Below are 19,406 nucleotides of genomic sequence, written 5' to 3' on the forward strand. Positions count from 1 at the left end.
CCATCCATATACCTATCCAATTTACTCTTAAATAATAAAATCGAGCCTGCCTCCACCACTTCCACTGGAAGCTCATTCCATACAGCCACCACCCCCTGAGTAAAGAAGTTACCCCTCATGTTACCCCTAAACTTTTGTCCCTTAATTCTGAAGTTATGTCCCCTTGTTGGAATCTTCCCCACTCTCAAAGGGAAAAGCCTACCCACGTCAACTCTGTCCGTCCCTCTTAAAATTTTAAAAACCTCTATCAAGTCCCCCCTCAACCTTCTACGCTCCAAAGAATAAAGACCCAACCTGTTCAACCTCTCTCCGTAGCTTAAGTGCTGAAACCCAGGCAACATTCTAGTAAATCTCCTCTGTACCCTCTCCATTTTGTCGACATCCTTCCTATAATTTAGCGACCAGAACTGCACACCATACTCCAGATTCGGCCTCACCAATGCCCTGTACAATTTTAACATTACATCCCTACTTCTATATTCGATGCTCTGATTTATAAAGGCAAGCATACCAAACGCCTTCTTCACCACCCTATCCACATGAGATTCCACCTTCAGGGAACAATGCACAGTTATTCCCAGATCCCTCTGTTCCACTGCATTCCTCAATTCCCTACCATTTACCCTGTACGTCCTATTTTGATTTGTCCTACCAAAATGCAGCACCTCACACTTATCAGCATTAAACTCCATCTGCCATCTCTCAGCCCACCCTTCCAAAAGGCCCAAGTCTCTCTGTAGACAAAGGAATTAAATGTAACATCTCTACATTTGCAGATGACACAAAGCTGGGTGATAGTGTGAGCTGCGAGGAGAGACACTGCAGGGTGACTTGGATAAGTTGGGTGGGTAGGCAGATGCATGGCAGATGCAGTATAATGTGGATAAATGTGAGGTTATCCACTTTGGTGTTAAGAAGGCAGATTATTATCTGAATGGTGTCAGATTAAGAGAAGGGGAGGTGCAACGAGACCTGGGTGTCCTTGTGCATCAGTCACTGAAAGTAAGCATGCAGGTACAACAGGCAGTGAAGAAAGCCAATGGTATGTTGGCCTTCATTGCGAGAGGATTTGACTTTAGGAGCAAGGAGGTCCTACTGCAGTTGTACAGGGCCCTGTTGAGATATTGTGGGCAATTTTGGTCTCCTAATTTGAGGAAGGACATTATTGCAGTTGAGGGAGTACAGCATAGGTTCACCAGGTTAATTCCCGGGATGGCGGAACTGACGTATGATGAAAAAATGGGTCAACTGGGCTTGTATTTGGTAGAATTTAGGATGAGACGGGATTTTATAGAAACATATAAAATTCTTAAGAGGATTGGACAGCGTACATGCAGGAAAAATGTTCCCGATGTTGGGGGAGTTCAGAACCAGGGGTCACAGTTTAAGAATATGGGGTAGGCCATTTAGGATTGAGATGAGGAAAAACTTTTTCACTCAGAGTTGTGAATCTGTGTAATTCTCTGCCACAGAAGACAGTGAAGGCTAATTCACTGGATTTATTCAAGAGAGTTAGATATAGCTCTTAGGGCTAACAGAATCAAGGGATATGGGGAGAAAGCAGGAATGGGGTACTGATTTTGGATGATCAGCCATGGTCATATTGAATGGTGGTGTTGGCTCGAGGGGCCGAATGGCCTACTCCTGCACCTATTTTCTTTGTTTCTATGTTTCTAAATCTTGTGCCTTTTTGACTTCCACATCTATTCCCTGAGAAAATATCAATGACCTGCTTGAAAATGTATGCACCACATGATGCAGCCTCCTCCAAATATGTAAATTCTACGAAATCATAATCCCACCACATTTTCTCCAAACCCATTTAAGATGCAATGTTCAGCAACCTATCTCAAATCTACCAGCAAGTTTCACATAGCTTCCAGCAAATTTCACATAGCTGATTCCAACTATTGAATTTACACGTTATAATATAACTTGGTAATGGGGCACTCGTGCAATTCAACTAATGTAATTATATTTTCATATAAAATATAATTTGGTTTGCCAAAATATAATTTGCCAAAATATAATTTGGTTAATCCAGCATTTTCTGTTTTTGTTTAAAATTTCAGCATCTGCAGTTTTGTTTGTTTTCCAAACAAAACAGACCTCCATTTCCTTCTGCCATACATATTTTTAGTAAAAGAGTATTATTTTCTATCTGCATGTTCAGTCTGAAGGAATATGAAGTACCAGTTGTGGTCAGCTCTATGTGTGCTGTCTGAATCCAACGGATGTCAGCAAAAATAGAAACAATATCACTGAAAGTGCAGTAATCCATACTTGCTCCTCAGCTGCAGACCAAAAAAAAGCATTAAAATCTCATAAAAAGTAAGGATTACTCTTGTCATATCCTGTTCAGCCATATTTTATTCTCTGGCACCAATTAATATAATGCTTGCTTTCAATTAAAAAAGAGCTATGAATACCACTCTAAAATGTGCTGCTATGCAAAATAATTCTCTTTTCTTGATGCCATCTAACCACTAGAGGGAGCTGATGGCAAAACTGTACAATACAACTCTTTTTGATTGAACAATACAGCATGGAAGCGGGCCCTTCAGCCCACTGAGTCCATGCCGAATAACAATGGAATCAAGGGATATGGGGAGAAAGCAGGAAAGGGGTACTGATTTTGAATGATCAGCCATGATCATTTTGAATGCTCTCTCGAAGGGCCTATTCCTGCAACTATATTCTATGTTTCTCTTATTTTTATTCTCTAATTCTGTTCATTTTTAAATGCATTTCCTGACTAATATCCACTAGTTTTGACAAAGGATTCAACTAAAATGTTCACACCTATTCTCACCCACAGATTCTCAAAGTCATCCAGTGCAGAAGCAGGCCCTTCAGTCTGCCACATCTTATAAACAATAGACAATAGACAATAGGTGCAGGAGTAGGCCATTCAGCCCTTTGAGCCCGCACCGCCATTCAATGCGATCATGGCTGATCACTCTCAATCAGTACCCCGTTCCTGCCTTCTCCCCATACCCCCTCACTCCGCTATCCTTAAGAGCTCTATCCAGCTTTCTCTTGAAAGCATCCAACGAACTGGCCTCCACTGCCTTCTGAGGCAGAGAATTCCACACCTTCACCACTCTCTGACTGAAAAAGTTCTTCCTCATCTCCGTTCTAAATGGCCTACCCCTTATTCTTAAACTGTGGCCCCTTGTTCTGGACTCCCCCAACATTGGGAACATGTTTCCTGCCTCTAATGTGTCCAATCCCCTAATTATCTTATATGTTTCAATAAGATCCCCCCTCATCCTTCTAAATTCCAGTGTATACAAGCCTAATTGCTCCAGCCTTTCAACATACGACAGTCCCGCCATTCCGGGAATTAACCTAGTGAACCTACGCTGCACGCCCTCAATAGCAAGAATATCCTTCCTCAAATTTGGAGACCAAAACTGCACACAGTACTCCAGGTGCGGTCTCACCAGGGCCCGGTACAACTGTAGAAGGACCTCTTTGCTCCTATACTCAACTCCTCTTGTTACGAAGGCCAACATGCCATTGGCTTTCTTCACTGCCTGCTGTACCTGCATGCTTCCTTTCAGTGACTGATGCACTAGGACACCCAGATCTGGTTGAACATCCCCTCTTCCTAACTTGACACCATTCAGATAATAATCTGCCTTTCTATTCTTACTTCCAAAGTGAATAACCTCACACTTATCTACATTAAACTGCATCTGCCATGTATCCGCCCACTCACACAACCTGTCCAAGTCACCCTGCAGCCTTATTGCATCTTCCTCACAATTCACACTACCCCCCAGCTTAGTATCATCTGCAAATTTGCTAATGGTACTTTTAATCCCTTCATCTAAGTCATTAATGTATATCGTAAATAGCTGGGGTCCCAGCACCGAACCTTGTGGTACCCCACTGGTCACTGCCTGCCATTCTGAAAGGGACCCATTTATCCCCACTCTTTGCTTTCTGTCTGTCAACCAATTTTCTATCCATGTCAGTACCCTACCCCCAATACCATGTGCTCTAATTTTGCCCACTAATCACCTATGTGGGACCTTGTCGAAGGCTTTCTGAAAGTCAAGGTACACCACATCCACTGACTCTCCCCTGTCAATTTTCCTAGTTACATCCTCAAAAAATTCCAGTAGATTTGTCAAGCATGATTTCCCCTTCGTAAATCCATGCTGACTCGGAATGATCCTGTTACCGCTATCCAAATGCTCAGCAATTTCGTCTTTTATAATTGACTCCAGCATCTTCCCCACCACTGATGTCAGACTAACTGGTCTATAATTACCCGTTTTCTCTCTCCCTCCTTTCTTAAAAAGTGGGATAACATTTGCTATCCTCCAATCCACAGGAACTGATCCTGAATCTATAGAACATTGAAAAATGATCTCCAATGCTTCCACTATTTCTAGAGCCACCTCCTTAAGTACCCTGGGATGCAGACCATCAGGCCCTGGGGATTTATCAGCCTTCAGTCCCATCAGTCTACCCAAAACCATTTCCTGCCTAATGTGGATTTCCTTCAGTTCCTCCATCACCCTAGGTTCTCCGGCCCCTAGAACATTTGGGAGATTGTGTGTATCTTCCTCAGTGAAGACAGATCCAAAGTAACGGTTTAACTCGTCTGCCATTTCTTTGTTCCCCATAATAAATTCCCCTGTTTCTGTCTTCAAGGGACCAACATTTGCCTTGACTATTTTTTTCCTCTTCACGTACCTAAAAAAACTTTTGCTATCCTCCTTTATATTATTGGATAGTTTACCCTCGTACCTCATCTTTTCTCCCCGTATTGCCTTTTTAGTTAACTTTTGTTGCTCTTTAAAAGAGTCCCAATCCTCTGTCTTCCCACTCTTCTTTGCTATGTTATACTTCCTCTCCTTAATTTTTATGCTGTCTTTGACTTCCCTTGTCAGCCACAGGTGTCTCTTACTCCCCTTAGAGTCTTTCCGCCTCTTTGGGATAAATTGATCCTGCAACCTCTGCATTATTCCCAGGAATACCTGCCATTGCTGTTCTACCGTCTTCCCTGCTAGGGCCTCCTTCCAGTCAATTTTGGCCAGCTCCCGCCTCATGCCTCTGTAATCCCCTTTGCTATACTGTAATACCGACACTTCCGATTTTCCCTTCTGCCTTTCCATTTGCAGAGTAAAACTTATCATGTTGTGATCACTGCCTCCTAATGGCTCTTTTACCTCTAGTCCCCTTATCAGATCAGGATCATTACACAACACTAAATCCAGAATTGCCTTCTCCCTGGTAGGCTCCAGTACAAGCTGTTCTAAGAATCCATCTCGAAGGCACTCTACAAACTCTCTTTCCTGGGGTCCATTTCCAACCTGATTTTCCCAGTCTACCTGCATGTTGAAATCTCCCATAACCACCGTAGCATTACATTTGTGACACGCCAATTTTATCTCCTGATTCAACTTGCACCCTATGTCGAGGCTACTGTTTGGGGGTCTTCACCGTCTATCATTTACACTAATCCTTCTCTCTACTTTCCCATCAATTCTCTCCTGGATTCTACCATCCACCTACATGAGAGACAATGTGCGAGGAAACTGAAGACCCACACAGCCACTGGGAGAATATGCAAACTCCATGCAGACAACACCAGATTGAATCGGGGACAGTGAAGCTGCGAGGCAGCAGCCCTATCAGCTGCACTACTCTTAAATTTCTGGTCAGATATACTAGTTAAACATCACTTGCTTGTTAAATGTTGAATGGCTGATTAAATTAATGATTATTTCAGGTTATTTCCATTTTCCAATTTACCTGTTATTCTCCATCTATCTACTTTCAGCGTATGAACCAGTACTCTGACAACACTTGGAAAAATCAAGTGAGAATGGCAAGGGAACAGGATATATCATGGGTGGGAAAACTCATTGATTGATCAAACAAGACATTCAGAGACAAAGCTGCCACACTGGCTCAACATCAGATGGTAAATGTCCAAATATGGGGAATAAAACCTTTTGACACATTTTATCAATTTATCTGTTGCAGATCATTGTAGAGACATGGGCCCATCACCTCACCAGAGAAGTCTTCCTTTTTATTTTTTAATACTTCTACTCTGCTAAATAGAAAGGATTCAGAACAAATTCAGCAGCTCAAAACTGGCCATCTATGAAACATTACATGTCATTGGTTCCAACAATTATATTTGTCATTCCTTAATTGCTGTCAGTGTCATAACTGAAAATATTCCTCACTAACTTCAATAAAAAGAAAGTAAATCACTGTTTATCTTTCAATGGTAAGTGTGTCCTTGACCTCTACGCATTTATCTGCAATTTCAGCTTTTCAGCTGGACTTGTTGTAATCTAACAAAGTGTAACGAAAGCAGAGAGCATTAAAACAGAAAAGGAATGCAGTGTGTAATAAAATGGTAGCTCACAATCACCTTAATAGCAATTAAGGAATGACAAAAAAAAATTAGCCTTGCCAGCAATGCTCTTGGTCCTAAATTAAATAGAAATCAAAACCAAAAAATGTTGCTATAAATATGCACTTTAACTATCCACTGACTTGATTTTCAAACAGATATGGAAAACAATTTTCTAACACTTTGCAAACGTAATCCCGAATACTCAACCAAATTAGCTTTTCATGTGAGGTTGTTAAAACTATCACTCCTTGTGTGAAAATTTATTTCCCGATTTCACTTGATTTTTCTGAAAGACAGAGCTATAATTCTGACACTTCCTCCTGGTACTGGATCTACCCACCAGAAAAAAAAATGGTTCTCTGAATATACTCAATTTAATACTTTTTACCTCTTCATTAAAAAAGAATGGTGATTTGGTTCATCACTCTTCAACTCAAAAAAATACAATAGTAATGTTTAAATGCTGCAATACAAATGTTACTTTATCTATGAGTATTTAATTTAACAGCGGAGTCAAGGTTTTATGTGTACAGAATAAAAACAAAAATATATTAAAATTTACATTGCTAAAGATAAGCTTACAGACAAAATTCAAGAGAATGATTCAAGTATTTAAACTTCAAATTACCTTTACTCCCACCAAGTCCTGCACTGGTTTTCTTGCTCCAGTCAAATGGAAACTGATCTTTTGAGAACTCTTCAAATAAACTGGTGGGGAGCAATCTATGTTTTGAGCTTCGACTTGTGCATTCTTGCCTTTCCTTTGAACTGAAAAAAAGGAAATGCTACTCTATTTTAATCAGCAGTGTTAAATAATAAGGTACATTTTGGACAAAGTAAAGTTAATCCTTTTCAATCTAATTCCTGTACTGTCAGAGATATTGACAAAAAAGGGACTAATAACAATTACAGATAAGAAAAATTATTGTCAAACTGCAAAAGCGTAATGTTTTTGCAAGAATCGGCAGAAGTCTACTCTCCATAATTTGGTTGTGCACAACGAGGAATACAATATCCCTGTATCCAGCCAAACGCAGACCTAATGAGGCTGTTGGTTTCACAGATTCACATATATATATATATATATATATATATATATATATATATATGATGTCAATTGCAGCTGAAATGCTATGCCTTGTATCATATTTCTGAACATTTCTCACAAAAACATAATTTTCCCATTTTCAATTTCTCTGCCATCTTCTCCTCTTGTAATAAGCCTCAATCACATACACTATATGCCAGTAAAATTAAAGCTCTTCACAGTACATTAACTATTGGTATAGCTTTGCAGTTCTTTGGCTGCTTTCAAACATTCATTAAACAAAATGAAAATAATATTTCATCCATATGTCTGCCAACAATTGCTTCCTCTTCATCTCAAACCAGGGCAGGACTCACACGGTAAATGTCAGAGCCCTGGAAAACATATAGGAGGCAGAAGGGTGGCCTTGTTGAGGTGTACAAGATCATAGGGGGCATGAATGAAGTGAACGCTCACAATCTTTTCCCCAGGGCACAGGATTCTAAACCTTGAGGGCATAAACTTAGGGTGAGCAGGGAGAGATTTAAGAGGGACCCACAGAACAATGTTTTCACTCAGAGAGTAGTCCGGATCTGTAAGGAGCTGCCAGAGGAAGCTGTCGAAGTGGATACAAGTACAACTTTCAAAAGGCATTTGGACAGAAAGGGAGTAGAGGGCTATGGGAAAAGTAGAACTTGCCCAGAATGCCTTTGCTTGGCATGCACAAGGTGGGCAAAAGAGCCTGTTTTCATACTGTGTAGCCATATGACTCAGCATCCAATGAACCCCACTTTGAGGGCTTCCTTATGCTCAAATATTATTTTAACTGGCAATCTTTTGATATCAATCCACCATTTCAGATTTCTTTCTAATTCTAAAAAAATATTGCTCATTATTTAATTGCTCTAAACTTCAAGCTATTATAATTACTGTTTCTCAACTGTTCTTCTAATGATCCCCAACTCAATGCTCAGAACTGGTCGAGCACTGCTTCCTTCCTTCTTGACTTGGCAATATACCAAGATAGGGGAAGGGGGGAGGGAGGGGTGAAGGGGGGAGGGAGAGAGGGAGAAAGGAGGGGGGAAGAGAGGAGGGGGAGAGAGGGGGGGAGAGGAGGGGGGGGGGAGGAGGGGGGGGAGAGGAGGGGGGGGAGAGGAGGAGGGGAGAGATGGGGGGGAGAGGAGGGGGGAGAGAGGAGGGGGGAGAGAGGAGGGGGAGAGAGGAGGGGGGAGAGAGGAGGGGGGAGAGAGGAGGGGGGAGAGAGGGGGAGAGAGGAGGGGGGGAGAGGGGAAGGGGAGAGGGAGAGGGGAGGGGGGAGAGGGGAAGGGGGAGAGGAGAGGGGAAGGGGGAGAGGGGAGGGGGGAGAGAGGGGAGGAGCGGGTGCTGCACCAATGCAGGAGAGGTTTGGGCCCAACGGGTCCACTTGGTCTAGTCCTGTTTAAAACCTATTTTGACCAATACTGCTATCCTTCACCTAACCCCTCAACATCATCATAGCCATTATTTCCTTCTCTATCATATTTTCTAATATTTTTAGGTATAACATATTTAGTTATCTATTCTTCCACTTTATAATACCCATGCATTCCATATTGCTATTAGTACCTACAACTCAATAAACTTATCTGTCCTACTCTGCGTTTAAGCACATTCTCTGCAAATCTTCCTGGGCCTACATATAAACATTGGGAATAGTCAATTGGCCCTATGTGCCTCCTCTGCCGTCCAATAAGATTACAGCTGTTTGTTTTATCTCAATGCTGTTCTCCTACATGAGTTTCATAATATCTGACAAAAACAGTAATACTCCAATAATCTATATCCAATTATTCATAAATGACAATGGCTCAACATTCAGCTCAGCTATTAGTACAGTAAGTAGGGAATTTTGAGTATATGTGGAATGTGCAGCTGAAAAGAGATTCTGGACAGCGGAATGATTGTGTGCCTAAGGCCTAGTCAGGAATATTGGCAGGTTTGCAACTAGTGAAAGCAGTTCTTCAGTTTAGTTTAGTGTAGAGAGAAATACAGTGTGGAAACAGGCTCTTTGGTCTACTAAGTCCGTGTGGACCAACGATCATCTGTACACTAGTTATCCCAGTTTTGCATCCTACACACTGATGGTAATTTGTAGAGAGAAATACAGTGTGGAAGCAGGCTCTTTGGTCTACTAAGTCCGTGTGGACCAACGGTCATCTGTACACTAGTTATCCCAGTTTTGCATCCTACACACTGACGGTAATTTACAGAACCAAATTAACCATCAAACCTTGGTCTCTTGCTCTACTGCTACTTCACTGTGCCGCTCTTGTGTTCTTATATGTTTCAATTTTTTTTGATCAACTGAGACAGGCAAGCAGCAACTCATTGAATTCTATCTCCCATGTCCTTTCAACTCAGCAGAATCACTGGAAAATTTGTTATACTACTTTCTAATATGAAACAAAAGATAACAATGTTTTTGGACATGAATAAGAGTAACATCCAAATGTCCAGAAAAATCTGCTATTCCAGCACCACAAAAGTCCAAAGGATGACAGATTATCTGAGTTTTACTGTGCACTGGTGAGTTTCGGAGCACAGGAAACAGACTGTGAGCCTGATGCCAAACCATCAGGATTTCCAAACAGTTGAGGAGAAAATTATTGGAGTTTAAATGTACTATGTACCACCAGGGGACATCGCACGATGGCTGCCTCGCCGATGGTCTGTCTTCGTCTTTTCCTTCTTTGTGTTTTTAGTTTGTTGTAAAATGTATGTTTTAGTTTATCTTTAGTTTTGTGGGGGGTGGTGGGGGAATTTTTAAAATCTCTTTCCTCGATGGAGATATGACTTTTTCCGTGTCGTATCTCTGTCCGCACTGCGACCTAACATCGTGGAGTTGGCGACCTTTGTTTGGGATTCCTAGAGCTCCAAAACCGTGGAGCCTGTGGACTTTAACATCTCGGAGCGGGCGATCCCTTTGCCAGGGGTCGGCCTTTGGTGCTCCAGGAGCTCGCTGTCCCTGGGACCGATTTCAGGTACTCCAAATCGCAGGAGTTTTCGACCGCCCCGATGCGGGAGCTTAGACCACCCCGTCGAGGGAGCTCGAACACCGGCTGCAGATGATTCGACTTCCCCGACCGCGGGAGGAAAGGAGGGAAGAAGATGACTTTATTGCCTTCCATCACAGTGGGGAATGTGGAGGAGCCGCTGTGGTGGATGTTTATGTCAATTTTTATGTAGTTGTGTGTCTTGTTGCTTTTTTGTTAGGACTGTATGGCAACATGAAATCATGCTCCACAATATAATAGTCCCGCAAAATTACACGCACCTCTAACTTTCTTATTTTCCACGTCTATTCCCTACTATTTATTTCAGCGATATTTGATTCTTCCAATCCTCATTACTGCTGCATTCTGTTAAATACATTTACATCCTTTCCTGCAGAAACCACCCTGCAGGAATATTGGCACCATCCAAAAACATTTATCTTGTATGGGTTCCAATAACCCAGGAACATAAGCCTTACTTCCTGCATCATCTCTCCATTAACACATTATCCTATTTCATCTTGCTTTTCCTGTACACACAAATATGTAGCCCTGAGAACAAACCAGAGATTACAACTCTCAAAGTTTTTACTTATTAATCCCAGCCTTGCTCATGAAACGGTCTGCAAGATCTCAATTCTTTTTCATGTGCTCATTAATTAGTTATACTGATGGACGCCAAAACCAATTTTGTATTATATAAAAAGAAAGTAATCGCCTACATCATTTACATCAAACGAGAACATCAAAAAATCTTGATTCTGTTCGTCCCTGTTCTTAAACAGAACCTTCTTGCCATTTGTTTTCTAACTTCCACCAATTTAATTTCAATGTAGGTGGGTAGATTGCTATTAATTTTACTAAACTCAATCATCTTCAAAAAGTTTTAAAATAAATAAATTAATGGACAGTTCTCAAACTAACTTTTTCAGCCTCTCAATAGATTATATAGTGGATCTTGCCAATTTTAAATTGACTCTTGAACAATGCAATTGCCTCAACAATTTATGAATGCTGATCATGCTTAATACGTTCTCATCCAAATCATTAATATAAACTACAAACAGCAATGGCCCAGCACTGATTCCTGAAGCGCATCAGTGCTGGGCCATTGCTGTTTGTAGTTTATATTAATGATTTGGATGAGAACGTATTAAGCATGATTAGTAAGTTTGCAGATGACACTAAAGTGTAATACTCCAAAATTACAGCAGGATCTTGATCAGCTGGGCAAGTAGGCTGAAGAATGATGAAAAGGAGTTTAATGAAGATAAGTGTGAGGTGTTGCATTGCGGAAATTCACACCAGGATAGGACCTTCATGGTGAATGGCAGGACCCTGGGAAGTGCTGTAAAGCAGCTGATCTAGGAGTACTGGTACATTGTTCCCTGAAAGTGGGGTGACGAGTAGATAGGGTGGACAAGAAGCTTTCGGTAGATTGGCCTTCATTAGTCAGGATATTGAATATAGAAGCTGGGATGTTAGATGTTATGTTTCAATTGTTCAAGACATTGGTGAAACTGCATTTGGAGTATTGTGAGGGGAATAGGCAGGGTGAATGCACAGAGTCTTTTACCCATGGACATAAAATGTTGGAATAACTCAGCAGGTCAGGCAGCATCTCAGGAGAACATGGATAGGTGATGTTTCAGGTCGAGAACCGACTTCAAACTGAACCCATGGTAGATTATTTTACCCATGGTAAGGGAATTAAAAACCAGGGGACATATGTTTAAGTTGAGAGGAGAAAAATTTATAAGGAACCCGAGGGTCAACATTTTCTACACACAAGGTACATAGGTCGAGCTGCCAGAGGAGCTGGTGGAGGTAGGGACTGTAACAACATTTAAAAGACAATTGGACAGATACTGGATAGGGAAGGTTTAGATGGATATGGGCCAAATGTGACCAGGTGGGACGAGCATACTCTGGGCATCTTCGTCAGCATTGGAAAATCCTGCCATAGGGTCTGGTTCCGTGTTATATGGCTCTATCACTCTATGATTGTGCGGCCAAAATCAGCTCTATCTCCAACTACAAGTTTGCAAGTGACACCACTGTAGTGCATCAGATCATGAATAATGATAAGACGGAGTACAGAAAGGAGATAGAGAACTTAGTAACATGCTGTCAGGATCTCACTTTCTCCCTTAATGTCAGCAAGATGATAGAGCTCGTTATCAACTTCAGAAACAATGGTGCCCCAATCAGCATCAATGGTGCCAAAGTGGAAATAGTTGAGAGCTTCAAGTTCCTTGGTGTAAATATTACCAACAATCTGTCATGGACCAACCCCATTCAAGAGACAAGCAATAAGGCACACCAACGCCTCTACTTTCTCAGGACACTGAAGAAATTTGGCATGTCTCCACTGATTCTCACAAACTTCTACAGATCCACCATAGATAGCATACTGTTGAAGTTGAATCATAGTTTGGCTTGGGAACAGCTCTGTCCAAAACCACAAGAAATTGCAGAGTTGTGGATATAGTTTAGTCCATCACACAGGCCACCCTCCCCACCAGTGACTCCATCTTCACATCATTTGGCCTTGGGAAAGCAGCCAATGTATTCAAAGGCCTTTCGCACAATGCTGAGAACTATATCCCGCACTCTGTATCTTTTCCCTCACTTATCTATTGTACTTGAGATTGGCTTGATTATATTTATGTATTGTATTATCTGATTTAATACGATAGCATGCAAAACAAAGCTTTTCACTGTATGTGCAGGAGGGAACTGTAGATGCTGGTTTACACCAAAGACAGATACAAAATGTCGGAGTAACTTTTCACTGTATCTTGGCAAAACTAAACCTAATTTCGCTTTGCACCAAGTGCAAACTTGGGGCAGATTACTTTTCTGTGCTTTGCAGTTTTGTCAGTTCAAACTTCTGAGAGATTGCTGAGCTGAAAGGGGGATGTACAATGCAAGATACTTTAGAGTTACTAACTAATGTTACTAATTAATCATTCTTATCTTGGGAATAGCATTTTTACAGCTGCATTATGGTATTTACAATTGTACGGTATTGATACAAGCCTCTCTTCTCTGAAACCATGTTGGAAGTTTCTAATAATGCCAATCTAGATGTAATCGTACATGCTATCTTCTAACTTTTCCAACAACACCTCTGTCAATGAGGTTCCTCCCTCGACTTTGTCCAACACCTGTCTCTATTCCTCCTCCCTCGACTCTGTCCAGGGACCGCGAAAATCCTTTCAGGTTAGGTAGAGGTTTACTTGCACCTCCTCCAACCTCACCTACTGTATCCATTGTTCAAGGTGTGGACTCTTATACATCGGCAAGACCAAATGTTGACTGGCTGATCATTTCACTGAACACCTTCGCTCAGTCCGCCTGGACCTACCTGATCTCCAGGTTGACAAACACTTTAACTCCCCTTCCCATTTCCCCACTGACCTTTTTGTCCTCGGCCTCCTTCATTGTCAGAGTGATGCCAAAAGCAAATTGAAGTAACAGCATTTCATATTTCACTTGGGCAACCTGCAACCCAGTGGTATGAATATTGATTTCTCTAACTTCAAGTAACCCATGCATTCCCTCTCTCTCCATCCCTCCCTCAACCAATTTGTAGCAGCTTCAAAGTCATCTTTTTGAGTCTCATTGTCTGTACTCGTTCTCTAATGGCTTGTTTCCTTTATCGTTGTTACATTTTTGCAAATCTTTCATTCATTTGTTCTATATCTCTCTACATCATCGTCTATATGTCTTGTTTCCCTTTCCCCTGACTCTCTGTCTGAAGAAGGGTCTCGCCCCAAAACGTCACCTATTCCTTCTCTCCAGAGCTGCTGCCTGTCCCGCTGTTACTCCAGCCTTTTGTGTCTATCTTAAGCTAACCTTTTCCAAATTCTTACTTTTTATTTTTTCAAACATTCATAGGAACAGTTTCCAATAATTACAAAACTATCGGCATTGTGAGTTTACATCAGATACCTCTCTAGATCAATGGAATGTCAGCTATCTAACCAATGATCTCTGTGATCAAACTTGTTTTGACCATCTTCAAGAATTAGAGAAGTTTCTCATTATTCTCTTCAATTATCATTTGTTCATTAAAATGTTTGCTTCATGATATAAGTAGGAGGTCAAGGAGAAGTCATAATGCCAATGAACACAACTGTTTTTCCATACTTTTAATGACTGTTTCTTGCAATTGGATACAGGACTCATAGATACATAGAAAATAGGTGCAGGATTTATTCACAAAATGCTGGAGTAACTCAGCAGGTCAGGCAGCATCTCGGGAGAGAAGGAATGGGTGACGTTTCGGGTCGAGACCCTTCTTCAGACTGATGTCGGGGGTGGGACAAAGGAAGGATATAGGTGGAGACAGGAAGATAGAGGGAGATCTGGGAAGGAGGAGGGGAAGGGAGGGACAGAGGAGCTATCTGAAGTTGGAGAAGTCAACGTTCATACCACCGGGCCGCAAACTGCCCAGGCGAAATATGAGGTGCTGCTCCTCCAATTTCCGGCGGGCCTCACTATGGCACTGGAGGAGGCCCATGACAGAGAGGTCAGACTGGGAATGGGAGGGGGAGTTGAAGTGCTGGGCCACCGGGAGATCAGTGGCGTTAATGCGGACCGAGCGCAGGTGTTCAGCGAAGCGATCGCCGAGCCTGCGCTTGGTTTCGCCGATATAGATGAGTTGACATCTAGAGCAGCGGATGCAATAGATGAGGTTGGAGGAGGTGCAGGTGAACCTCTGTCTCACCTGGAAAGAATGTTTGGGTCCTTTGATGGAGTTGAGGGGGGAGGTAAAGGGACAGGTGTTGCATCTCGTGCGGTTGCAAGGGAAAGTGCCCGGGGTTAGGGTGGTTTGGGTAGGAAGGGACGAGTGGACCAGGGAGTTGCGGAGGGAACGGTCTCTGCGGAATGCAGAGAGGGGAGGGGATGGGAAGATATGGCCAGTGGTGGGGTCCTGTTGTAGGTGACGGAAATGTTGGTGGATGATATGTTGGATCCGCTGGCTGGTGGGGTGGAAGGTGAGAACGAGGGGGATCCTGTCCTTGTTGCGAGTGGGGGGATGGGGAGCAAGAGCGGAGCTGCGGGATGTAGAAGAGACCCTAGTGAGAGCCTCATCTATAATGGAGGAGGGGAAGCCCCGTTTTCTGAAAAACGAGGACATCTCGGAAGCCCTAGTCTGAAACACCTCATCCCGGGCACAGATGCGGCGTAGACGGAGGAATTGGGAGTAGGGGATAGACTTTTTGCAGGGGACCGGGTGGGAAGAAGTGTAGTCCAGATAGCTGTGCGAGTCGGTGGGCTTGTAATAAATGTCCGTCACTAATTTTTCTCCTGTGATGGAGATGGTGAGGTCCAGAAACGGGAGGGAGATGTCAGAGATAGTCCAGGTATATTTAAGGGCAGGATGGAAATTGGAGGTGAAGTGTATAAAGTCAGTGAGTTCTGCATGGGTGCAAGAGGTAGCAGGAGGCCATTCAGCCTTTAAATAGGTGCAGGAGGCCATTCAGCCTTTCGAGCCAGCACCGCCATTCATTGTGATCATCCACAATCAATAACCCATGCCTGCCTTCTCCCCATATCCCTTTATTCCACTAGCCCCTTGAGCTCTATCTAACTCTCTCTTAAATCCATCCAGTGATTTGGCTGTCACTGCCCTCTGTGGCAGAGAATTCCACAAATTCACAACTCTCTGGGTGAAAACGTTTCTTCTCACCTCAGTTTTAAATGACCTCCCCTGGTTCTGGACTCGCCCAACATTGGGAACATTTTTCCTGCAACTAGCTTGTCCAGTCCTTTTATAATTTTATGTTTCTATAAGATCCCCTCTCATCCTTCTAAACTCCAGTGAATACAAGCCTAGTCTTTTCAATCTTTCCTCATATGACAGTCCCGCCATCCCAGGGATCAATCTCGTGAACTACGGTGCACTGCCTCAATTACAAGGATGTCCTTCCTCAAATGAGGAGACCAAAACTGCACACAATATTCCAGATGTGGTCTTACCAGGGCCCTATAAAACTGCAGAAGAACCTCTTTACTCCTATACTGAAATCCTCTTGTTACGAAGGCCAACATGCCTCGATTTCAGCATTAAAAATGGAAGTACACTGAGCTTCTACTTCATCCTACCGATTCCTCAACAAGCAACCCTACTCGCAGATAGACACAAAAAGCTGGAGTAACAGCATCTCTGGAGAGAAGGAATGAGTGTCCGATAGAGGTATGGAACTTTACTCTGATTGTGTTCATTTTAAATTATATAAATCTCTTCATTTTTGGTTGATGCTGTATTTATTTAAAAGCCCCCCACAGGAAACCCATCACCAGCCCATGATGAGAAAAGCAGTATTGTCAGCTGTTCCTAAGAAATCCTTGGTCAATTAAACAGTTTTACAAATCCCAAAATGAATTTTTTAAAGTATAGGAATACGGTCCCCACAGTAATGCTGTAAAATTTGATTTTTTTTTCCACCACAGAGACTGAAGAACTCAAAACCAGAATAGAATCAAGTTATTTTCAACCCTTACGCATATCATACATATTGGAATGTATTTTGAGATAAATAGAATAAGTATCTTGAACTTCTAAATCCAGTGGAAGTTTAAATTTGGTTTTTTTAATAAGCATTTCGGTTGGACCAAATCAACAAATTTAGGAAATAGTTAAAAATAGATTAAATCCAATATAATGCAGGAGTTAAAAATTACATTGATTAAGATTAATTGCAGCCATTGCAGGAGAGAGTTCAACAACTTGTACTCACTTCCCTCAGCAAGCTACAATCATATATTTTGTTACTTGTTTTAATTACTCAACCCTCTTCTTCATGTAAATCTGACCCAAATAATCATAAAAATGTTACTGCAAAGGCCATGTGGAAAATTGACATTCTTTTAGCAATCTTTATCCTTCAACTCAATTCTTCACAGATCACTGGTTCTTCATCTCAAACATGTTTAATCCCAACCACTTGCAATGTAATGTGCCTTAATTTAAAATGCCTATGATATATTGATGCTATATATTTCAAATTATGCTAGCCTTGCTAGTCAACTGGTCAATAAGTAACTGATTACATTGAATCCCAGTGTGCAACCCAAACAGTTTCAGCAGGTAACAGAACAGTAATTTTAAATACAATAGTCGTTACCCTTTCTTCTTTTATTTAAACTGGAAGATGGCCAGATACATAAAGCATGAAATAAAAAGACATAAAGTACTGAAGTACTCAATGGGTCAGGCAGCATCCCTGAAAAACATGGATAAGCAACTTTTTGGGGTGGGACCCTTCTTCAGACTGGGGGCCGGGGAAGAAAGCTAGAGTGGGGGAGGGGAGAAAGAAAGCGAGAGTGGAGGAAGGGCAGGACAAAGCGTGGCAAGCAATGGGAATATAGGCGAGGGGAGTTTATGATAGGCAGAATCTTGATGGAACAAGCGCTAGTGCTCGGCAAAACAGTCGGCAAGTCTATGCTTCTTCTCACTAATGTACAGGAGGCCACATCGGGAACACCGGATGCAGCGGACAGGGTTACAGGAGGTGCATGTGAACCACTGTCTCACCTGGAAGGCCTGCTGGGGTTACTGGATGGAGGCAAGGGAGGTGTAGGGACAGGTCTTACATCTCCTGCGGTTGAGAGGGATCACATTGGGGACGATGGAAATGTGCTGGATGCGGTGAAAGGTGAGGGCCAGGAAAACTTTATCTCTGTTCGGTCTGGGAGGGGGAGTGAGAGCACGTCTGCAGGACACAGAGTAGATGCGTGTGAGGGATCAATCCATGACAGCAGGGGATACACCACATTTACTAAAGAAAGAGAACATCTCGGATGTTCTAGAGTGGAAAGCTCATTTTGGGAACAGATGTGCAGAGACATAGAAATTGAGAGTAGGGGACAGCGTCTTTTCAAGAGGCAGGGTGGAAGTATAGTCCAAATAACTCAGGGAGTCAGTAGGTTTGTAGTAGACATCAGTTGCTAGTCTGTCCCTTGTGACGGAGGCAGAGAGATAAAGAAAGGGAAGAGGTTTCAGAGATAGACCAGGTGAATTTGTGGGCTCTCCGTCCTTCCCCCACCCTAGTTCTCCAACGTTTCACTGTCCTCATTAATTTTACTGATTGTATGCCTCGTTGTCACCTTCCCCAGCTAATAAACCATTCTACATTTCCTCCAGCATTGTCTGCTTGGATCTGTTGTTTTAACACCTTACCCTTCCTTATCTCCAGTCTCCCTTTCCCCTCTCAGTCTGAAGAAGGGTCTCAACCCAAAATTTCACCCACAGATGCTGCCTTGTTCCGCTGAGTTACTCCAGCATTTTATCTTATGTGGAGATGGGTTCAGTGGGACAGGAGCAGCGGGAAACAATGGGTCTCCTGTCTGTGGATTTTGGGGAGGAGATCGAAGCGAGCAATGTGGGGCTTGGTAACGAAAAGATTGGAGGCTATGGAGGAGTGATCACCCAGAGATCATGAGATTAGAAACAGCCTGAGATATGATGGTGTAGTATTCTTCTGTGGGGTCATGGGCAAGGGGTAGGTATGAGGATGTGTCCAAGAGCATAGTAGAGGCCAGCCTGCCAGACAATAACAGCACCTCCCTTGTCGGCAGTTTTAATAACAATGCTGGGATTGTTGCTGACTGAGTAGAGGACAGTACATTCAGATTGGAGTGGGTAAAGGGAACAGAGAGGTCTAGACAGTTGATGTTGTGCTGGCAATTGGAAAATGGTCTAGAGAAGGTAGAAGAAAGGCAGAGTTCACGAGGAGGGGGAATGTAGGAGACAGGAGAAGGGGTCATCACTGGGCGCTGATGACTTCTTACTATAAAGGCCCAGAGGCAAAGACGATTGAAGAAGAGTTCTACATCATGGAGGTCGGAACTGGTTGAGGTGTGGGCATGGGGGTACAAAGGTAAGGACTCTGTTGAGGTCTGACCTTTCTGCATCTGGAAGAGAGGTCTGACGTGTGATGAC

At 42.6% G+C, this 19,406-nt stretch overlaps 1 protein-coding gene across 2 annotated transcripts in view; it reads right to left on the reverse strand.

Moving 5' to 3' along the window:
- Window positions 1-19,406, reverse strand: part of c4h8orf89 (chromosome 4 C8orf89 homolog) — a 33,033-nt gene that overhangs the window by 12,711 nt on the left and 916 nt on the right. For both annotated transcript variants that reach the window (XM_078398717.1, XM_078398718.1), the window contains exon 2: window positions 7,020-7,159. In XM_078398717.1, coding sequence (XP_078254843.1) covers window positions 7,020-7,159 — 140 coding nt within the window. The remainder of the gene's footprint in view (window positions 1-7,019; window positions 7,160-19,406) is intronic.

Source organism: Rhinoraja longicauda, chromosome 4 (assembly GCF_053455715.1).
Source record: "Rhinoraja longicauda isolate Sanriku21f chromosome 4, sRhiLon1.1, whole genome shotgun sequence".
Lineage (NCBI taxonomy): Eukaryota > Metazoa > Chordata > Chondrichthyes > Rajiformes > Arhynchobatidae > Rhinoraja > Rhinoraja longicauda.